Source organism: Physeter macrocephalus, unplaced genomic scaffold, assembly GCF_002837175.3.
Source record: "Physeter macrocephalus isolate SW-GA unplaced genomic scaffold, ASM283717v5 random_1321, whole genome shotgun sequence".
In the NCBI taxonomy this organism is placed as follows: Eukaryota; Metazoa; Chordata; class Mammalia; order Artiodactyla; family Physeteridae; genus Physeter; species Physeter macrocephalus.
In genome coordinates, this window is record NW_021146409.1 from 1 (window position 1) to 18,132 (window position 18,132).

Consider the following 18,132-nt stretch of genomic DNA (forward strand, 5'->3'; position numbering starts at 1 on the left):
TTGTCATAGTGAATCGAAACGAGTTCTGGTTTTGTTTTTAACTTGCTGCTGGTGAGCCAGGCTGGGACCTGGGACCCTTTGCTGCAGTGCTTGCACCTGGATACGCCTCTGCTGGAGCAACAAAATACAAAGAAACTGTATGGGACTAAAAATAGCTGCGTGCATGCACAGTTGGGGCAAATCGTAGACAAAAAGGTACAAAAGACCAAAAAAACTCAACTGCCGCTTCTGAAGAGCCGGGAGCAAAAGCAGGGTACTGTGCACGCCCCCTGCACACACCACCACCTGAGGGGCGGGCAGACCACCTAAGCCACGCCTCCTGCCCCACCCCTGGACCCGCCCGACCCTACCCTCTCCTCCTATAAGGGGCCAGCTCTCCCCGCCCCTCAGCGAGCACGCAAGCAAGGGAACCGGTTGTTTGTTCTCGCTCTCCCTTGCAGCTGCAGGGTCCCCGGCAAAGGCTCGCCTGAATTTCTTGTCAGGCCTCTGAACAATTTCCACTGATTAAGGAGGCCAAGCACCCGGTGGGTAACACTAGCTGATAGATCACGGTTTCACCTTGCATACAACCTTTTATGACTGTCAAGCTATGTGGTGGAGGTGTCTGAAAAAACCTTTCGAAGAGGGAGGGACCAGAGGCTGTCAAGGAGCTAAGAGGGGGAGATGCTGGTGTGGTCTCCGCATGAGAACTAAGCCTAGAGTCCTCAGTGCAAGAGCCCGGCCCTGCTGTCTCTCTCCGCTCCTCCCCAGCCTCAGTGGGGAGCCCGGCACACTGTGGGCACGAAAACAGCCCAGCACGGGAAAACAGCCCAGCACGGACGGCTCCTTGGCTCTACTTAGGTCCTAAGTACACAGGTTGCTCCGTGTCTTACACCCAGTTATCATGAAATACAAGTACGTACTAGCTCTCATAGGGATCCTAACGCAGAGACCCCAAGAGAGTGTGCTTTCCCAGGGGAAAACCCTCATCTGAGGGCTGAACTTGAGTTCCTAAAACTTATCTCACAAATCATCTGTGTCCTACTTCCCGGAAGCTGCCATTCCTCCTTCCCCCTGTACACAATGGACTCCAGTTCCCCAGCACCCACAGAAGTCAAAGATGTCTTAATTTGTGTTGCTTTATCCATCACTTTGATAGTCATTTAATTGCCTGGGCTTAACTACAGGAAATCCTGTACCAGGTGGTGGTTCTGGTGCAGACACTGGGGAAATTTCCTGCAGCTTAGATTTCTTGAGTTTGGTTGACTTTGATCTTGCTCCAGTTGCTTTATTCTCTGAGGTCCTCATCTAGATGCCCAGCACCTCCCTGAGATGAATCACTGCTTTCCGGCTATCACTTTTTTTCTTGGTTAAGAACCTGTCGGCCGAGGAGTACTTCTGCCCTTGGAGGGGTCGGCTCAGGGGAGGAGAGACGCTCGTGTTTACCTGGCAGGCGTCGTGCAGGTTTGCCTGGTCCCCACCGCCTCGTGTGTCTCCGGCACACAGCATGTTGTTGGTGACAGTCCTGTTAAACAAATGCTGGGGAGTGCAGCGGCTGGATGGGTACAGCCTGACATGGGCCTCCTTCAGGCGCTCGGAATAGAATGGAGAAGCTGAAACAGAGGAGGAAGGCGTCTTGTGGTTTTAGGGAAAGTTATTTATAAACCTTTTGGAAAGAGAAAGCTGAACTCTCCAATAAGAGCTAACGTTTCTCAACCTTTTACACGTATGAAGTTGGATCCTACGAAATGGCCAATATTTTCTTCTTTTGACCTACAGAAACAGCAGTTTCCTAGAGTTTCACCCAGGGTTTCTCGACAGCGGCACAAGTGACGTTGGGGCCAGATAATGTTTCTGCGGGGGGCTGTCCCGTGCACCGTAGATGTTCAGCAGTATCCTTGGCTCCTACTCACTAAAGGCCGGTATAAACCTCCATCCTGAGTTGTCACAGTAACTCACATTGCCAAGTGTTTCCTGAGGGGCAAAATCACCCCAGTTGAGAACCACTGGCTTAACCTAATATCTCATTTAAACCCCATCATCTCTCCTTTTCTTGCCACTGAGTAAACGGAGGCTCGGAGCATCATGAAATAAAAATCCATGCCCGGATCACACTGCTTGCAAGGTTCAGGGCAAGGATTGGAACTCAGGGCTACCCGACGGCAGAGTCCAGGCACCCCACCCTTAACTAAGCTCACTCCCCTTCTTATCAGAACCTCCTTGAACTCTTAGGCTCTTAAAACCCTTGTGCTCCCCAGACCCCTCTTGACCTGCGCGGCCACCCTGTGAGGCTGGGAGGGCAGACGCTGGGGCCTCGCTAGGCAGGAACTTGCCCTCACGGTCACGGTCACGGCGGCGGTGCCTGTCCCGAGGGTGGACACTCGTGGGACCACGTTTTCCTCCCTCTGGTCAGCACCTGTGCTCCGGTCCACCCCCAGAAGGACAGGACGGGGCCGAGAAGTCCTCGCACTCACAGGCCTCGTGCTTCCCGTAGCCAGACAGCTCGCACTCTGTCCAGTCCGGCAGCTGCAGGCCGGCGTCTGGGAGGCAGACGGTGCGGACGGCGTCGCTCTCCAGGGCGCAGGTCAGTGAGTCCGATTTCAGCTGCAGCAGCGCTGGGGGCGGGCGCGAGGATTTCAGGGGGGAGGACGGAGGGGGCGGGGGTCTGGGGGGAGGAGGTGGGATTGCACACGTGTGGGTCCGGAGTTCCCACGGCAGCAGGGAGAGCCAGACATCTTACCTATGTCATTGTTGTAAGTGTCATCATCGAATTCCTTGTGGACGATGTATTTTTCTACTTCAAATGTCTGCTCCTCCTTTCCAGGGACCAGCCGGTAAGTCCTGCCCAGGACCACCTTGAGATGGTTGGGAGGGTACCTGATGGAGAGACGGCTCGAGGATGCTCTTCTCGAATGGGCCTGGTCTAAGGCCTTAGAGAGGAGGAGGGCCCGCCGGGTTCTCGTGCCTACCTTTCCTGGAAGCAGTGGGCGGCCGACAGAACCCAGCAGGAGCTGATCAGGACCCCCCCACACAGGAACCGCTCTCCTGAGGACCTCCTGTTCCTGGCGAAGATGGCGGCCTGCCACGGGTGGGAGGTGATGTCCGTGAAGAGGCCTCCTTTGATGCGTAGCTGGGGATGCTTGTACTGTCTCAGGCCACAGGTGACTGGGGGGGGGGAAGGGCAGAGCCGGGGTCAGACCTGTGGGCCTGGGCAAGGTTCCTGAGCCCCATCCTGGTGTCTTGGCTTGGCACCCGGGTTTCTACCCCCTGCTGCACTTGTGCAGGCTGTACAGAGGGGTGGAGCCATCTCCACGGCAGTAAATCCACAGGCTGCACGTGGCGAGTGTCCAGGAGCAGCTGAACACTGTATGGACACTATCCTTAACCCTCACAGCACTCAGCTTCAGAGAGGCTGGGACCTTTTTGCCGAGGTCACAGTGGCACCTGGATTAGAACCCAGATCTGACTCCACAGCCGGGGGTCTTTCTGCGATGCTTTGTTACCTCGACTTTTTTCCTGCAGCCGCTTCCTGGCTTAAGAAATAACGAGGCATTGCAGCTCCTTCCTGGGGAATGTCTACCCCATTGCTTTCCCATCGACTCAGCCTTACCCATCCTTCCAGGCCCACGGGACAGCCTGCCCCCTCACGAAGTTTTCCTACTACTGCCAGCGCACTGGTACTGCCCGCTGCGGATGCGCCACGCGTGCCCTTGGTCATGAGTTCGCTGGTAGTTTGTGTCTTACCTGACCAGTTAAACTCTATGCGCCCTGAGGAGCAGTCTGGCTGATCTGTGTGTTCACAGGAACCGAGTAATAACAATCGGTTCTCAGACGATTTCTAAAGTTGCATTTTTTTTTTTTTTTTTTAGCAAAGTGTGCCAACTTGCATTTCTCTCGGTCTCCACCCCCTCTGGGTGACCCCGTCCCCCTGTGTTAACTGGGTTCTGGGAGAAGGCGGGAGAGCAGCCTGGAAGACACGGGAAGCGGCAGAGGACACGGTCAGGAATGAGGCTAGGCACGGGGAGGTGGCCACAGCTGGCCTTACCGCACTGGGGCACGTCGCAATACTCCCACGTCAGCTGGCGATCCTTCAGCACGTGGCACCAAGGCTGGGCGTCCCCATCTGGGTTCCTAGTCATAAGGAGGGAAGGTTTCCGATCACATCACAAGCCGGGGAAGAGGGGAAGGCTGCCCAGCTGGGGAGGAGGACCCTGAGCCCCGGGCTGGGCTCTGCCGCAGACCCCACCAGAGGGAAATGACTGTAACTTTTTTCTTCTGTCATTAACATTACGTCTTCATCTCCCAGTTGTGCTGGGAGAAGACTCTTAGGATGGAACAAAGGGGCCGCGTGAGGACAGCACGGATGAGGACAGACCCTCTAACATGGGATTTGGGTCAAGAAACTGGAGGACTTTCCTTTTCATGACAGGTGCAGATGAATAGGTTGGGCTGGGTCACATCCATGGTTCCCTCCCACCCACTGGGTCTTTCATGTAACTTTCAGCATCAGGCCCCTCCCATCCCGCTCCAGCCCCGCCCCCTGCGCAGACGCCCGGGACCCTGTGCTGCGCACCGGCAGCGATTGTGTTTGCCCAGGCCCAGCGCCTGCGCGTTGCTCTTCCAGGCAGTGTAAATCTTGCCCACCAGGATCCTGGAACTCCACGGGAGGCAGGAGGCCCCAGACGTGGTGAGGCTGCGGGTGCCGCGGTATGCCAGCCCTTTCCCCTGGTAGCAGTCCCCATCATCTTCTGGAACACAGGAAATCTAACTGAAACAAAGCCACTTAAATGCTAAAGCAGGCAGGTGGGGTTTGCAGCAGGGCCTAAAGCAGAGCTGCCGGCCTGGGACGCCCAAGGCAGCCAGCCCACCACCCTTTTTCTGTCCTTCAAGCCCTTTCAGACGGGGTGGTAAGTGGCTTCCATCCGGTGCCAGCCTCCATCATGGGCTGTGGCTTCCTCGATGGCTGTGTTAAGAGAGACTCTGAGGGATGAATATCCCTCAGGTTCAGCAGGAAAGGGTGCTGAGTTCAGCTAGCGGGGATTATTCCTGGAGCTGCTTGGAAAGCAATTAGGGGCTTCCTCGTGTATACTTGACAGGCTGCTGGGAACCTGGGTGCTTCAATGGGGGGGACACGTGGGCAGACCCAGTTTTCTCAGATATTGTCCGCTAGGGTCCTGAAGGATTTGTTGGACTTGGGAAGGAAGGGAGAGTATGAACCTTCAAATGCTGCGTATTTGTCCCATTTTACCCTCTTTTCTCCCCACTTGAAACTGACAAAGTATACTACCATGCACAGATAGCATAGTAATAAGGGACCTTTAAGGTCATCGGGACCAGTGACTCCCAATTTATACCAGAGCTGGGGGGTGGGGAGGATGCTTTAGAGTTGCTCTAAAGAGTTCTTAAATTCACAGGAATATCAGCGTCACCTGTAGACTGAATGTACACAATTTTTATAAATGTATGTTTAGACCTTTAAAACATATTTTCCCTACTGTTGTGATAAATAACATCATCATTTGCGAAAGCACCACTGAATTCACAGTACCTTTTCGTAAATGAGTGTTTTTTCAATCTGGGAAAATTTTCTCACATTAAAAGTCTTTACAGAGACAGAGAGAGATCTTGAGAAACAGGTCCATTAATCAAAAAAGAGAGAACCTCCATGCCTTCTCAAAGGGACTGGAAATCACCGATACAGCCCCATCTTCTCTGTTGATGAGGAAACAGAGGGTCAGAGCTGTGCAGAGATCAGCTCAAGGTCAAACAGCTAGTTAGATGCCAAGCTTGGGCGAGGACCAAAGCCTCTTGACTTCCTTCCCTCTGACACCGAAATGATTAACTACCAGCCCAGTCCTTTGTTTCCTCATTTGCAGAAGGACCATCAGCGCTGTCCTCCAGACCCTTCCCCCCGTGAGGCTACAGAGGCCATGGGGAGGCTGCACTTACCCTTGCCGCAGGCTGGCGTGCTGCAGAACTCGGAGATGTACTTCCCTGCCTTGAAGATGTAGCACCAAGGCTTTGAGTCTTGGTCTGGGTTTCTGAAAAATCAGCCAGGAAGGCCAGGGGAGGTGAAGAGTGAGGCCCGCCTCTCGGGCCAAGGGCTCTGCACCTCTTCCGGGGATAGAGTTACGCCTGTTTGTTGTACACAGGAGAGTCAGATCGTGTTGGGTGGAGGTATGAACTTGTAATCGTCTTTATTTGGAAATTAAGCATGGTTTACGGAGGTGCACGTGGCTGCCACGTTGACAAGGGGTGCACCGTGATGGTGAGCTTTATGGGTTAACTTGGCTACTGCGCCCAGTTGTTTGATCAAATGCCAACCTAGGTGGTGCTGGGAAGGGCTGGGTCAATGTGGTTCACATTTGCAGTCAGCAGACTTTAAGTAAAGGAGATTCTCCTCCATAGTGTGGGTGGGCCGCATCTAATCAGTTGAAGGCACCAAGAGCAAAAGCTGAGAAGAAGTTCTGTCTCAGGACTGCAGTATCGACTCGGGTCTGAGTTTCCAGCTTGGGGAGACTGCCTACAGATTCCAGACCTACCAGCTCCCACAATCACGTGAGCCAATTCCTTAAAATAAATCTCTTTAGGTATACACATCTCCTATTACTTCTCTGGAAACCCTGACAGAGCTGACGCAGGTCTTTCCCCGACTGTGGCAGCTTCTCAGCAGAGAAGATCCTCCAGGGCGGGGAAGGCGGCCCTCTCACCTGCAGTAGTTGTGATTCCCGAGGCCCAGCCTGATGGCATCAGGCCTGCGCCCACTGTAGGGCTTCATGGCCAGGCTGCTGCTGTTCCAGTTGACGCACTCGGCCCCGCTCTCCGCTGTGCTCCACATGCCTCTGTAGGTGACGCCCCGGTCCTTGTAGCATGTGGCGCTGGCATCTGAGGGGAAACAGGACACACGACACCTCCCGTGTGAATCCTCCTTTCATTTAGTTCCCAAAGGGGGGGGGTCTCACCTCAAACCACTGAGGCAGTAGCTGCTGAGCTGCTTGGGTGACTGGGTCACCCCGCTGACGGGGACCGCGCCAGGCTCCAGATTTGTGCCCGAGGCCCTAACCACCCTCGGATGATCCATCCCATCCCACCCCAATCCTTCCCCAGTCACTGCACACTTGCTTTCCTTTCTGGGTAGGTTTGCAGGTGGGATTTCACCCTGGTGGGTCTGTCTCACGGCCGCCCGCCTATCACTCACCTATTTCACAGCGTTTCCCGATGAACCCTTCAGGGCACTGGCAGACAAACTCTGAGGAATAGAGGGCCTGCCAGCATGTCCCCCTATTGAAGCACCGAGGTTTGCTGCAACCTGTCAAGTAGAAGCAAGGGAACCCCTAAGTACTTTGCAAGCAGCCCAAGAATATATGCGTCAGAGTTGAAGCGTGCTGTCTACATGCACACGTGATTCTGAGCACTTCACAAAAACGAACTCATTGACTCCTCACAGCCGACCACGAAGTCTGAACGACTCTTCTCCCATTTTACAGACGAGCAAACTGAGGCTCACGGCCTCATGCTTTCTGCTCGGCACCTTCACCTTGGCCTAGGGCAGAGCGTGCCTGCAGCCCCATTGGAAGGGTGGACAGGCCCGGGACCGTGACAGACAGGGCTGGGGCCGTGAGACTGGATTCGAGGCTCACAGCCTGGCTTGGGTGGACACGTACTGTTGACGGGCACCGAGTGGCACTGGGCCTGGCCACCGTTGCACCAGCAGTGCTCCACCCTGTTGCCCCTGAGCAGGGGCCGCAGCCAGGACTCATGTTGCAGGTACGTCAGCTGTGTTTTCTCGTCTCTGCAGGTCACTGTAACGACAGACAGGCTGGCCTCTTTAGGGCCCGACTCACCCCAAACTGACGCCCCCCCACCCCCCACCCCCCACCCCGACCCCCGGCCATCCTGCTCACTTTTGGGATAATCCGTCCTTTGTCCCTTCCTTGCTCTCAGCCAGAAGACAACAAATACCCCATATTTTGTCACCAAAGACCCCTTTCAGTTTTCAGAAACAATTTCAGATTCAGTTTATTAGGGGGCAGTGCCAATATTACTTTCCACATGACTATGTGATCTTTACATTCAATTTCCTATGAAAATCAGTTACTTTCTTGAAATATATAATAGAACATAATGGTGTAGTTCTACTATTTCCTTGTTTTAGTTTCAATGAAATAGGAAATACACTTATGAAAAACAATAAAAAAAAGACCCCTTTTATTGTTTTTCCTCTGATGGGCCCTTGTTTTGAAAGAGTTCGTCTATCAAAACACATTTATTAGGTAATACTGTAATTTTTCATTTTAATTCATCAAAAATATGCACATGTACGCAATTGCCTACCAGAATTTTTGACCCACATTAGCATTACCACACTGAGATGATGCATTTCTGGTCCCAAACAAAGAACACTGACATTTTAGTCTGTGCAGAAAATTTGCTACTTCCATTAGTACTTTGGTATAATGAAAATAGTTGAAGTACTCCCATTAATACACTTTCCCTTTTTCTCTCTCTCTGTTTGCAACCCAGAATGCGAACTTAAAACATCTTTAACTTTTAATGAATTGAAGCAGTGACATACGTTCAGTGCCAACAATACTGCTGTTCCTTTAGAGGGCCGTCGGGGCCAGGGTACGCTTGCAGGAAGCACTGTGCTCTCCGACCGCGGAAGCAGTGAGAGTTAAGCTGTGACTCATTCTGGGGAAACTTCCACCTTAAATGGGTGTTGCGGAGCCTTTTGCGGTTCGCGGGCCTCTCACTGCTGTGGCCTCTCCCGTCGCGGAGCGCAGGCTCCGGACGCGCAGGCTCAGCGGCCATGGCTCACGGGCCCAGCCGCTCCGCGGCACGTGGGATCCTCCCGGACCGGGGCACGAACCCGCGTCCCCCGCATCGGCAGGCGGACTCTCAACCACCGCGCCACCAGGGAAGCCCGCCTGCAGCTCTCTAGATCAGAGTCAAGACAGTCGGGCCGTGAGCACGTTTTATGCTTGGGATCCTAGTGGGAACGCTCCTTGGGTTTCTAGTCTCAACTCTAGACGCGGCCTCACAGAGATGGTCTTCCCACAGCACTTCCGGGAAGCAACCCAGGTTAGCCATCCCTGAGTTACCAACCGAAGAAACAGAGGCACAGAGGAGCTAGTTCACAAAGATGCTGGATGGAGTGCAAGGCGCTGGGGGTCACAGCCCAGGGAAAGGCCCTGGAGCACCAGGACCGTGCGGCCTGGCGGCTGCGTGACCCTGGGCAAGTCACTCCGTCTCTCTGGGCTCTGTTCTCATCTGTGTAATATTCTAATCCGTTTTCCTTTGTGCCATTGGGCTTGCAGGCTCCCAGCAGCGAGCGACTCCCAGGCATCCTGACCCCTTGAGGACCTGTTCCTGTCCCCTCAGAGCCTGTGTGAGTGGCGAGACAGGACAAAAGCATCTTAGCAGAGTCTCGCCTTCACGGATCTTGAGTGAGCAGGTCACTTGGAAAAAAATCCCCGCTGGAGCCTAAAGCACCCTGACCCTGACCATGACCTTGAGCCTGACTTGCTTCCACCCCAGTGACATCTCACCTCCACCTCTGTGCGATCTGGCTCCTCTCCTGAGTCGCCTGTGGATTTCCTGCAAAGAAACCGGGGGCGGAGGAAGAGTCAGCACATGCTGGGTGTCTTCGGAATAAGGGTGGTCAAACCAGAAGACCACCATCAACCCACCAATCAGAGGCCACCTGCCCAGAGCATCCCCCTCAGGTAATGGGCCCAGGTGGAATGTCCATCACCTGCCTTCCTGTCTACTTCTTCCCCCCCTTCTAGACTAGTCCTGTCCGAAAGGACTTTCTGACCGATGGAAATGTTTAACATCCGGGCCGTGCAATGCGGTAGCCACTGGTCACGTGTGACGACTGAGCGCTTCAAATGTGGTGTGACTGAAGTGAATTTTAAATTTTATTTAACTTCCATTAATTTTAAATTAAAATAGCCACATGTGGGTTAGTGGGCTTGTATGCACGCACCCCACCCCCCCGCACACTGCAATCCCATCTCCTCCAAGTAGCTGCCCCAACTCTCCCTTCTCTAGAATCCTGCTGTGCGGGCGTCACTCACGTGGCCCGAATGATGCCCTGAGCTGCCAGGCATCTGCAGAGAGCACGTGTGTTGTGTAGCTTCCATCCCAAGTAGATAGTACACAGCACACGGGCAGCTCGCCTGCTTCCATGGCTCACAGCGCCTGTACTGTCTTTTATAAATACTTTATGGATTCATTCAGACACATCCTTTAAAAACAGCCCCAAAGAAGGCATGGAGAGGCAGTGTTGACTCGAGTCAGAACGAGTGCCTAGGGTTCCGCTGGAAGCCTGGATCCGAGCATCGGCCACCGAGGGGAGTGTGTCCAGGTGTACGCCAGCACAGACAAGAGGGCACACCCACCTGGCTGGGTGAACTGAAGACAGCCCCACAGAGTAGCAGGACACACAAGAGCTCTCTCTTCATTGCGCTCGTCATTTCCTCAGAGTGTCCCTTAAATTCTGGAAGAAGAGGACAAAAACCTTAACCGTGTGAGGTGAGAGGACCAAGAGGAGAGCAAAGTTCAGGAGTCTGCCGGTCCCCCCAGCGTCGGCTCCCACAGCAGGAGAGGCCACGGCAAGTGTCTGAAGGGTGGTGTCTTCTTATCCTATACCTTTTTTATTGTGGTAAAATACACATAACAAAATTTACCATTTTAACCATTTCTAAGTGTAAGTTCAGCGGCATTAAGTTCCTTCACATTGTTGTGCAGCCGTCACCACCATCCATCTCCAAACTTTCATCTTCCCAAACTGAAGCTCTGTACCCGGTAAACCCGAACTCCCCGTTCCCCTGGCAACCACCATCCTACTTACTATTTCTATGAATCTGGCTATTCCAGGTACCTCATATAAATGGGCTTATATAGTGTTTGTCCTTTTGTGTCTGACTTATTTCACTGGGCATAATGCTCTCAAGGTCCATCCATATTGTAGCATGGGTCAGAATTTCCTTCCTTTTTAAGGCTGGATAACATGCCACCATCTGCATGGACCACATCTTGTTTATCCATACATCTGATGATGGACATGGGTTGCCGGAAGATGATTTTTTTTTTTTTTTTGGTTTTTTTTTTTGCAGTACGCGGGCCTCTCACTGTTGTGGCCTCTCCCGTTGCGGAGCACAGGCTCCGGACGCGCAGGCTCAGCGGCCATGGCTCACGGGCCCAGCCGCTCCGCGGCATGTGGGATCTTCCCGGACCGGGGCTCGAACCCGTGTCCCCTACATCGGCAGGCAGATTCCCAACCACTGCGCCACCAGGGAAGCCCTGGTGTGTTTTTTTTGTATTTTTTTTTGTGGTATGCGGGCCTCTCACCGTTGTGGCCTCTCCCGTTGCGGAGCGCAGGCTCCGGACGCACAGGCTTAGCGACCATGGCTCACGGGCCCAGCCACTTCACAGCAGGTGGGATCTTCCCGGACCAGGGCATAAAGCTGTGTCCCCTGCATCAGCAGGCGGACTCTCAACCACTGCGCCACCAGGGAAGCTCCCGGGAAGATGATTTTGCCCAGACATTTCTCTGGGCTGAAGGCTGAGACCACCTCTGGCACTTCTTGGCAGCCTGGGACCTCAGGGTGCTGGTTTGGTTTCCCTTGAAGTGAGTTGCTGCCCTGGGGTTGACTAATGTCTCATCTCTGGCTTTTTTAGAGGAAACCGTAGGAATTTTGTTGCTGACACATCTCAGAGCCAGCCTGCCTCAGATGGCCTGAGCTCTTCCACTTGGAACGTCCCCGCCTCCTTGTCCGACAAAGGAAAGTCTCCCACCCCCAACTCCCCCCCCAGCCCCCCGGCTCCATCGGGAAACCAGCCTCTTTTTTATAGATGGGGCCCGTGAAGTGCAGATTTGCAGAGAGGAGGGGAGACATCTGGTTTTGGACATCAGACTCAGATCTTCCTGCACCCGCATCCTTGGTTCCGTGTGCCTTGCCCTGGTGCCCTCACCCTCAGCAGCCCAAAGTGGGTTAGTCGGTTGGGGCGTTATTCTGTGGTCTGGCAGCTCCACTCACTCCCTCGTCCGCAAGAATTAAATCAAGGCTTTTCTTCCCTTGACTCACTTCCCCTCAGTCACAACAACTCTGGTCCCATACCTCCCCCTCCCCCCAAGCATCCCAAGGGTCCCGCGGATTCAGAGACGTCCGGGACTTCGACCCTGGCGCTGGCTCGGGCTCCTTTCCTGTCGGAGGTGCCGTCCCCTCAACCACAAGCTCCCTTCGGAGCGAGGATGAAAACATAGAGGGAGATGGTGGGAGATGCTCTGTGCCCCAGTGACCTTCTGGGGCCGCTGGTAACAGGCAGTGGAGGGCACGGAGCTGTGGGGGCTGTGAGTGTCCTCGGGCTCAGAGGGCGTCCTGCCAGCCAGCACGCCCCTCCCCTACTGCGGAGGAAACAGGAGGAAGCCAGGATCTGGGTCTTTGTTCCAATCCGGCCTGCCCAGGGCCCCTCCCCGGGCAGGGCAGGGCGGGGTGCGCTTCTTGGGGGCCCTTTTCTCACTCATTGCAGGAAGCTTGCTGTGACACACTGTTTCCAGGCAGTTTCAGAAGGAAGAACTAGGGGGTCAAGGGCATCTGAACAGGAGCCCTCGGGGGAGACTTCTGATCACAGGCGATCATTCCAGAATTTCTTGCTCAGTGTTCCTCGAATTTCCCCTTTGTCAAAGTTTCCCCAAATTCCTCTTCAATTCCCCTTCTTAATTTTAACCCAGTACTTATAACTTTTTAAAAAAATAAATTTATTTATTTATTTATGGCTGTGCTGGGTCTTCGTTTCTGTGCCAGGGCTTTTCTCTAGTTGCGGCGAGTGGGGGGGCGGGCCAGTCTTCATCGCGGCGCCCGGGCCTCTCACTATCGCGGCCTCTCTTGTTGCGGAGCACAGGCTCCGGACGTGCAGGCTCAGCGGCCACGGCTCACGGGCCCAGTTGCTCCGTGCATGTGGGATCTTCCCAGACCAGGACCCGAACCCGTGTCCCCTGCGCTGGCGGGCAGATTCTCAACCACTGCGCCACCAGGGAAGCCCATAACATTTTAAAATAGGTCTTCTTAAACACATTCCCCCTCTCTCTTCCTGCTGTTAATCATTTTTCACGTTTATAGGTTGTCCCAGCTGCATTATCTCAGACAAGCCTTGGCGATGGGAGAGCTCTGCCCTCTCAGGACTTCACGAGCAAATTCTGAACGAAACAATGAACAAGCCCGCGAACAGGGAATCTGATTCTCCTTCATCTCGCCTGCCAACCGGCCAGGGCTTCCAGCAGGTTCATTCCCCTCACACGCGGTGGATGCCCATCAAGTTACTGTGTAATTTCAAGAACTCAAGGTCATCCTAAGCGGAGCACAAGTCTAGAAGCTGGAAAATTGCCAAGTGCCGAGTGGAGCATTAAGACATTTGCGTTCCCTGGACAAATGGGGGAAGGGGAGCCGGGTGGGGGGAGGGGTGCACTTAGGGCTGAGCATAAAGTCTCCAACAGCTGCACGGCCTCAGACACTTTTGCAGCTAAAGAAGCAGCATTTGGAGGGTATTTTTGTCTTCTCCTCTGGGGCAGTTGGAGCCTGTCTCTCTTCTATCAGTCCTTATCAGTCCCTCTGCTGCGTTTGGCCTTGCTGGGCCTGGAGCCGATCCAGTGCCTAAGAGCCTCACACAAACCACATGATGGCTCCAGCCTCGCTGCACAAAGGGGGATGGAAGCAGCTGGTCGGGCCAAGTGGGGTGAGAGGATGACAAAGAAATGAGTCATCCTGCCTGCAGACAAGCAGTGCCTTCCCAAGACAAGGGAGTGAGAGGGAAGGAGGAAAACTGTGTCCTGGTTGTGTCTTTGTAGAGATGCCAGGGGGTGTGGAGGTCTGGGGGCAGCGCCTGGACAAAGAACAAGTGACCCCAGAAAAGCAGACTGGACCCGGGACCCCGGGGTCCATGCCAGGGCGGACCTCAACCCTGGACCACAAGCTCCCACCAAAGGGAGAGGCGCCGGGTTGCCCATGTGAGGCCAGTAGGAGCGGGGGATTTGAGGAATAAGCATAAGAAGTCCTTTGGAGGTTCATTTTATAAATACAAAACTTGTAACTTTTTTCTGTGCTCCTTTCCTTTTGCTGTATTTACTAGTTTCCCAGAATCAAAGAACTAAAAAAGTAAGGAAGCAAGAGGAGACGGGAAGGAAGGAAGGAAGGAGGGAAGGAGGGAAGAACGGAGGAAAGCCAAGGGAAAAGAAGACCACGAGGATGACTGACTTTTGTGGGACTAGACTCCCTGAGTCACTGGAAGCATCGCTGTATGGCGGGGAGTATGGAAGGATTCTAAGGCCCGTGGTCCCCACGGTCCCAAGGCCCCAGCCCCGGCGGCCCACCCTGGCACGTAAAGTCAAGTTTTGTAGATTTGCAAAAGGCACCCTCTCAGCGGATGGAGCTCAGTAGATGCAGAGCTTGGCGAGTTGACAAAGAATCTGTGCAAATTAGAAACATCAGGACACGTGGCCTGGATTCGCAGGCTGCGCCGGCGGGCATCCTTGTGTGGGACCAGCCTGCAACCTCTGCCTCCAGGGCGTCCCCCGACCTGCCTAGAAGCGGTGCTGGATCCTGCTTGGCTGCAGAGACAAAGTGGCTCTGTTCTCTGACCTCTGAGCAGCTGTGAATGGTGACTGCTCCAAGGGAGAACAATGGTGTGGTAACCAGGGAGGAGGGTTAGTCTCCAGGAGCCAAGGGTGCCACTGTGCCTGGGAAACTCATCACGCCAGCCAGAAGCACAGGGTTCCTTTCTGCAGTGGTAACACGGGGAAAGCTGATTGGTGGTCACCAGTTCGTAACGGCTGGAGTCTGGGTGGGGTGAGGCCATGGGAACGGCAGCAGGACAGCCAGAGGAACGGTCTGGGGAAATGCAGCGGAGCCTTGTCCTCAGGGTCTTCCGCTGTCCTTTGCAATGACCCGTTCTGTCCACCTGCCCCTAGAAATTTCCGCTCTTAGGAAAAGAACAGATATGCTCATTCGCATAGGGTGTGACTGCATAAAAATTAATGTGCTACCCTTCCAAAAAGCATCTATATTTTGAGACATCAAATCTGCTCCCAGGGATGCAAAACCAAGAGGGCTAGGCTCTCAAGGCTTCCTCCAGGGCTGACCTCCTGTGGTTTCTATTGTGAGAACAGACGCTGTGTGAACTGTGAAACACTTATACGTGGGGATAAGTACTTTCATGTAAACACTCAACCACATCCCATAACGTGACCTGCAATAAAGGTCTGGACCAATGCAGTCAATCAATCGAGTTCTGTGATTCTAGGTACAAAGAGTGCAATTGCCCGGAAGTTAAAGAACTTGAGGACTTGCAGTTTCTACTTTTGGCAGCAAGAAAAAGGCAGAAACCTGAGCAAGCTGGAGGACCGTGGAAATTGCAAGGGAAAGATGAAGGTAAATTGAAACTGTTATCAAATTTTGCACCAGTGTGCAAGGTTTGCTACCTTAATCTTTGGTAAAGAGGATTCTTGGGATGTTATTGCTTTGCAAAGCTTCTCTCTGGAAATCTGAGCAAGAGAAAGTCAGTCTCCAAGGACACCAATACTCCAAAATGACTCAGGACCTTAAGACAAACAACACCTTCCCCGCCCCGCCCCGGGCAACCACCATGCCCAGGAGAGATGCCAACAGATTAGAAAAGAAACGGTAGGTCAGAACGCCTTGGAACAGCAAAGGCATGTCACTAAGTCAGGGCAAGAGATAAAGTGAGATGGGAGGAGGAAGCAGGCTTTGGAAAGGGGGCTGAGCTCCCACAAAAGCACACCTGTGTCTGGACCAGCGTCAGAGCCCAGGGCCGGAGCCGTTAGCCTGGTAGCTCTGGTCCCACCTATACAGGTCCTGCTTTTTATAGAGCTCATGCTCTCAGAATAAAAACCATTTCCCAAAACTGCCATCACAGAAGCAATTCTTAGCTTTTCCCTAGAGATGATCCTACTAAGTGAAGTCAGTCAGACAGCGAAAGACCAATACCATATGATATCACTTATATGTGGAATCTAATTTTAAATAATGATATAAATGAACTTATTTACAAAACAGAAACATACTCACAGATTTTGAAAACAAATTTAAGGTTACCAAAGGGGAGACATGGAGGGGGGAGGGAAAAATTAGGAGCTTGGGATCAGCATATACACACGACTATATATAAAATATCAATAGGTAACTAATCAGGACCTACTGCACAGCACAGGGAACTCTATTCAATATTCTGTAATAACCTGTATGGAAAAAGAATCTGAAAAAGAATGTGTGTATATATATATATATATATATATATATATATATATATATATATAAAAACTGAATCACTATGCTGTACACCTGAAACTAGCACAACACTGTAAATCAACTAGACTACAATAAATTTTTTTTTAAGTAATTTTCTATGTGCCAAAGCTTATTTCCTCTCTTCCTGAACAGAACTCTTTATAACTAAGGAAAAAGAGAGGAGTCTGGGGCTTCCCTGGTGGCGCAGTGGTTGGGAGTCCGCCTGCCGATGCAGGGAACGGGTTCGTGCCCCGGTCCGGGAGGATCCCACGTGCCGCGGAGCGGCTGGGCCCGTGAGCCCTTATCTAACTGGATTGATTCCAGTGAGGTAAATAGGATAAAAATCCTCTCCTGGCACCTCCCATCCACTCCCATCTCTACTCTATTACTCAGGGCAGAATTCCTTGCAAAGCATCTTCAAAATATAGGCACATGACCTGTGTCCAAGTTTTATACGACATCAACCTACTCAGAACAATCTGTCCTGAGCATTGCCATTGCCGCAGCTCTCCACCGTCTGCCAGGTAACCCTACTTATCTGGAGGAACTCAGGGAGTGCAGTTGTGGGTCTAGGAAAATAGAAGTCCATCTTGCCTCCTGAACAGAAAAAACAAAAGAAATCCTTTCCTTATAAACTTCGACCCTTGCAAAGAAAACGGAAGGTTCAGCTGGCAAAGCTAACTTCACGAGTCAGTGCCAGGACATGTCATCACCAAGTCTGAATCTCAACAAACCTGCAATCGAACGGTAATCTAAGGGAGAATCTTGTTCAGCAAATGAGCTAGTTTCTCCTGTTCCTTCCACTCCCTAAAGCAAACGTCACTACAAGGAATGAAATACGCAATCATTTGATAATTCTTCAGTCTCCTTCCAGATTACAACACACATAAATCAGGAAAAGATGATCAGAGGCTTTCCTTGTATCACTGCATGCGGAGCTTTGTCCACATTTTATGAGGCTCACATGAAAGTGACTGTGATAGCATATTTTCGAGAAATGCGTGTGGATGAACGCCACTTACTCCTCTGGTACGGGAGTTGTGACCCCTTGCCAGGCATCCATTGACTCATTTAAGTCAACGCTGTTATCTCATGTTTGCGGATGAGAGAACTGAACTTCAAAAAAGTATAAGGAACTTGCTCTGACGTGACACGTCTTGTAAAGGGTGGAGCAGGGTCTCAAGACACCCGGTTCTACCGAAAACCCAACAGTCGCTCTTTCCACGAATCTTACTGGGTCCTGATGCTGGACTGTCATGTTGTTAATGCACTCAGAGTTGCTGCGGAGAGGAGATGCTGGTTGGAATGCAGGGAGCGTAGCCTCTGGGGCCTTAGTTCAAACTCTAACCACCTCTTACAGGCTGTATGTGGTTCCCGGTTTTCTAATGGGCTAGTCCTTTCCACCCTGCCTCACTGTAATGGCAGTGAGCGAAGAAGCAGGTAAAGCCCCCGGTTACTGGCCTGCGCACAGCAGAGTTAACTGTACACTACTTACTGCCAAGAGCGCCCTTTGGACGGGGGAGTGCCAAAATTTACAGCTTCTGCTTGGAACGTTGACTAGAAGGGAAGCCAAGTTCTACGGGGTCATCATCAAGTTCAAGTGTTAATACCAAATCCTGTCTCCTAGATCATCTGGAGATCTTGCTATAACCTGTAACCGGATTCTTTACGATTGAAGTCAAGTTTCATGCCCTTCAGCTATGTGCACAGATCAGTATTAACTGGAGCCCTTATTTCCTGCATTATGGGGTGATGTCTTTTTTTTTTTTTTTTTTTGTAAGGGATAGATTGGTTAGTTTTTTGTTTTTGTTTTTTGCGGTACGCGGGCCTCTCACTGTTGTGGCCT

At 52.4% G+C, this 18,132-nt stretch overlaps 1 protein-coding gene across 3 annotated transcripts in view; it reads right to left on the reverse strand.

Annotated features, from left to right (window-relative positions):
• Positions 1-1,139: 1,139 nt before the first annotated feature.
• PLAT (plasminogen activator, tissue type) overlaps positions 1,140-18,132 on the reverse strand; it is a 21,821-nt gene continuing 4,828 nt past the window's right edge. Inside the window, exons 3-14 of one of the 3 annotated variants that reach the window (XM_028486615.2) lie at positions 10,383-10,480; positions 9,528-9,576; positions 7,644-7,781; positions 7,178-7,288; positions 6,690-6,864; positions 5,929-6,020; positions 4,553-4,724; positions 4,025-4,110; positions 2,949-3,144; positions 2,720-2,856; positions 2,454-2,594; positions 1,140-1,592 (exon numbers count right to left, since the gene is read on the reverse strand). In XM_028486615.2, the coding sequence (XP_028342416.1) occupies positions 1,288-1,592; positions 2,454-2,594; positions 2,720-2,856; positions 2,949-3,144; positions 4,025-4,110; positions 4,553-4,724; positions 5,929-6,020; positions 6,690-6,864; positions 7,178-7,288; positions 7,644-7,781; positions 9,528-9,576; positions 10,383-10,457 (1,677 nt within the window). In that variant the 5' untranslated portion in view covers positions 10,458-10,480 and the 3' untranslated portion in view covers positions 1,140-1,287. Of the gene's footprint in view, positions 1,593-2,453; positions 2,595-2,719; positions 2,857-2,948; positions 3,145-4,024; positions 4,111-4,552; positions 4,728-5,928; positions 6,021-6,689; positions 6,865-7,177; positions 7,289-7,643; positions 7,782-9,527; positions 9,577-10,382; positions 10,481-18,132 lie in introns of all 3 variants that reach the window. The other 2 variants (XM_055083426.1, XM_028486614.2) reach the window with 2 other exon arrangements.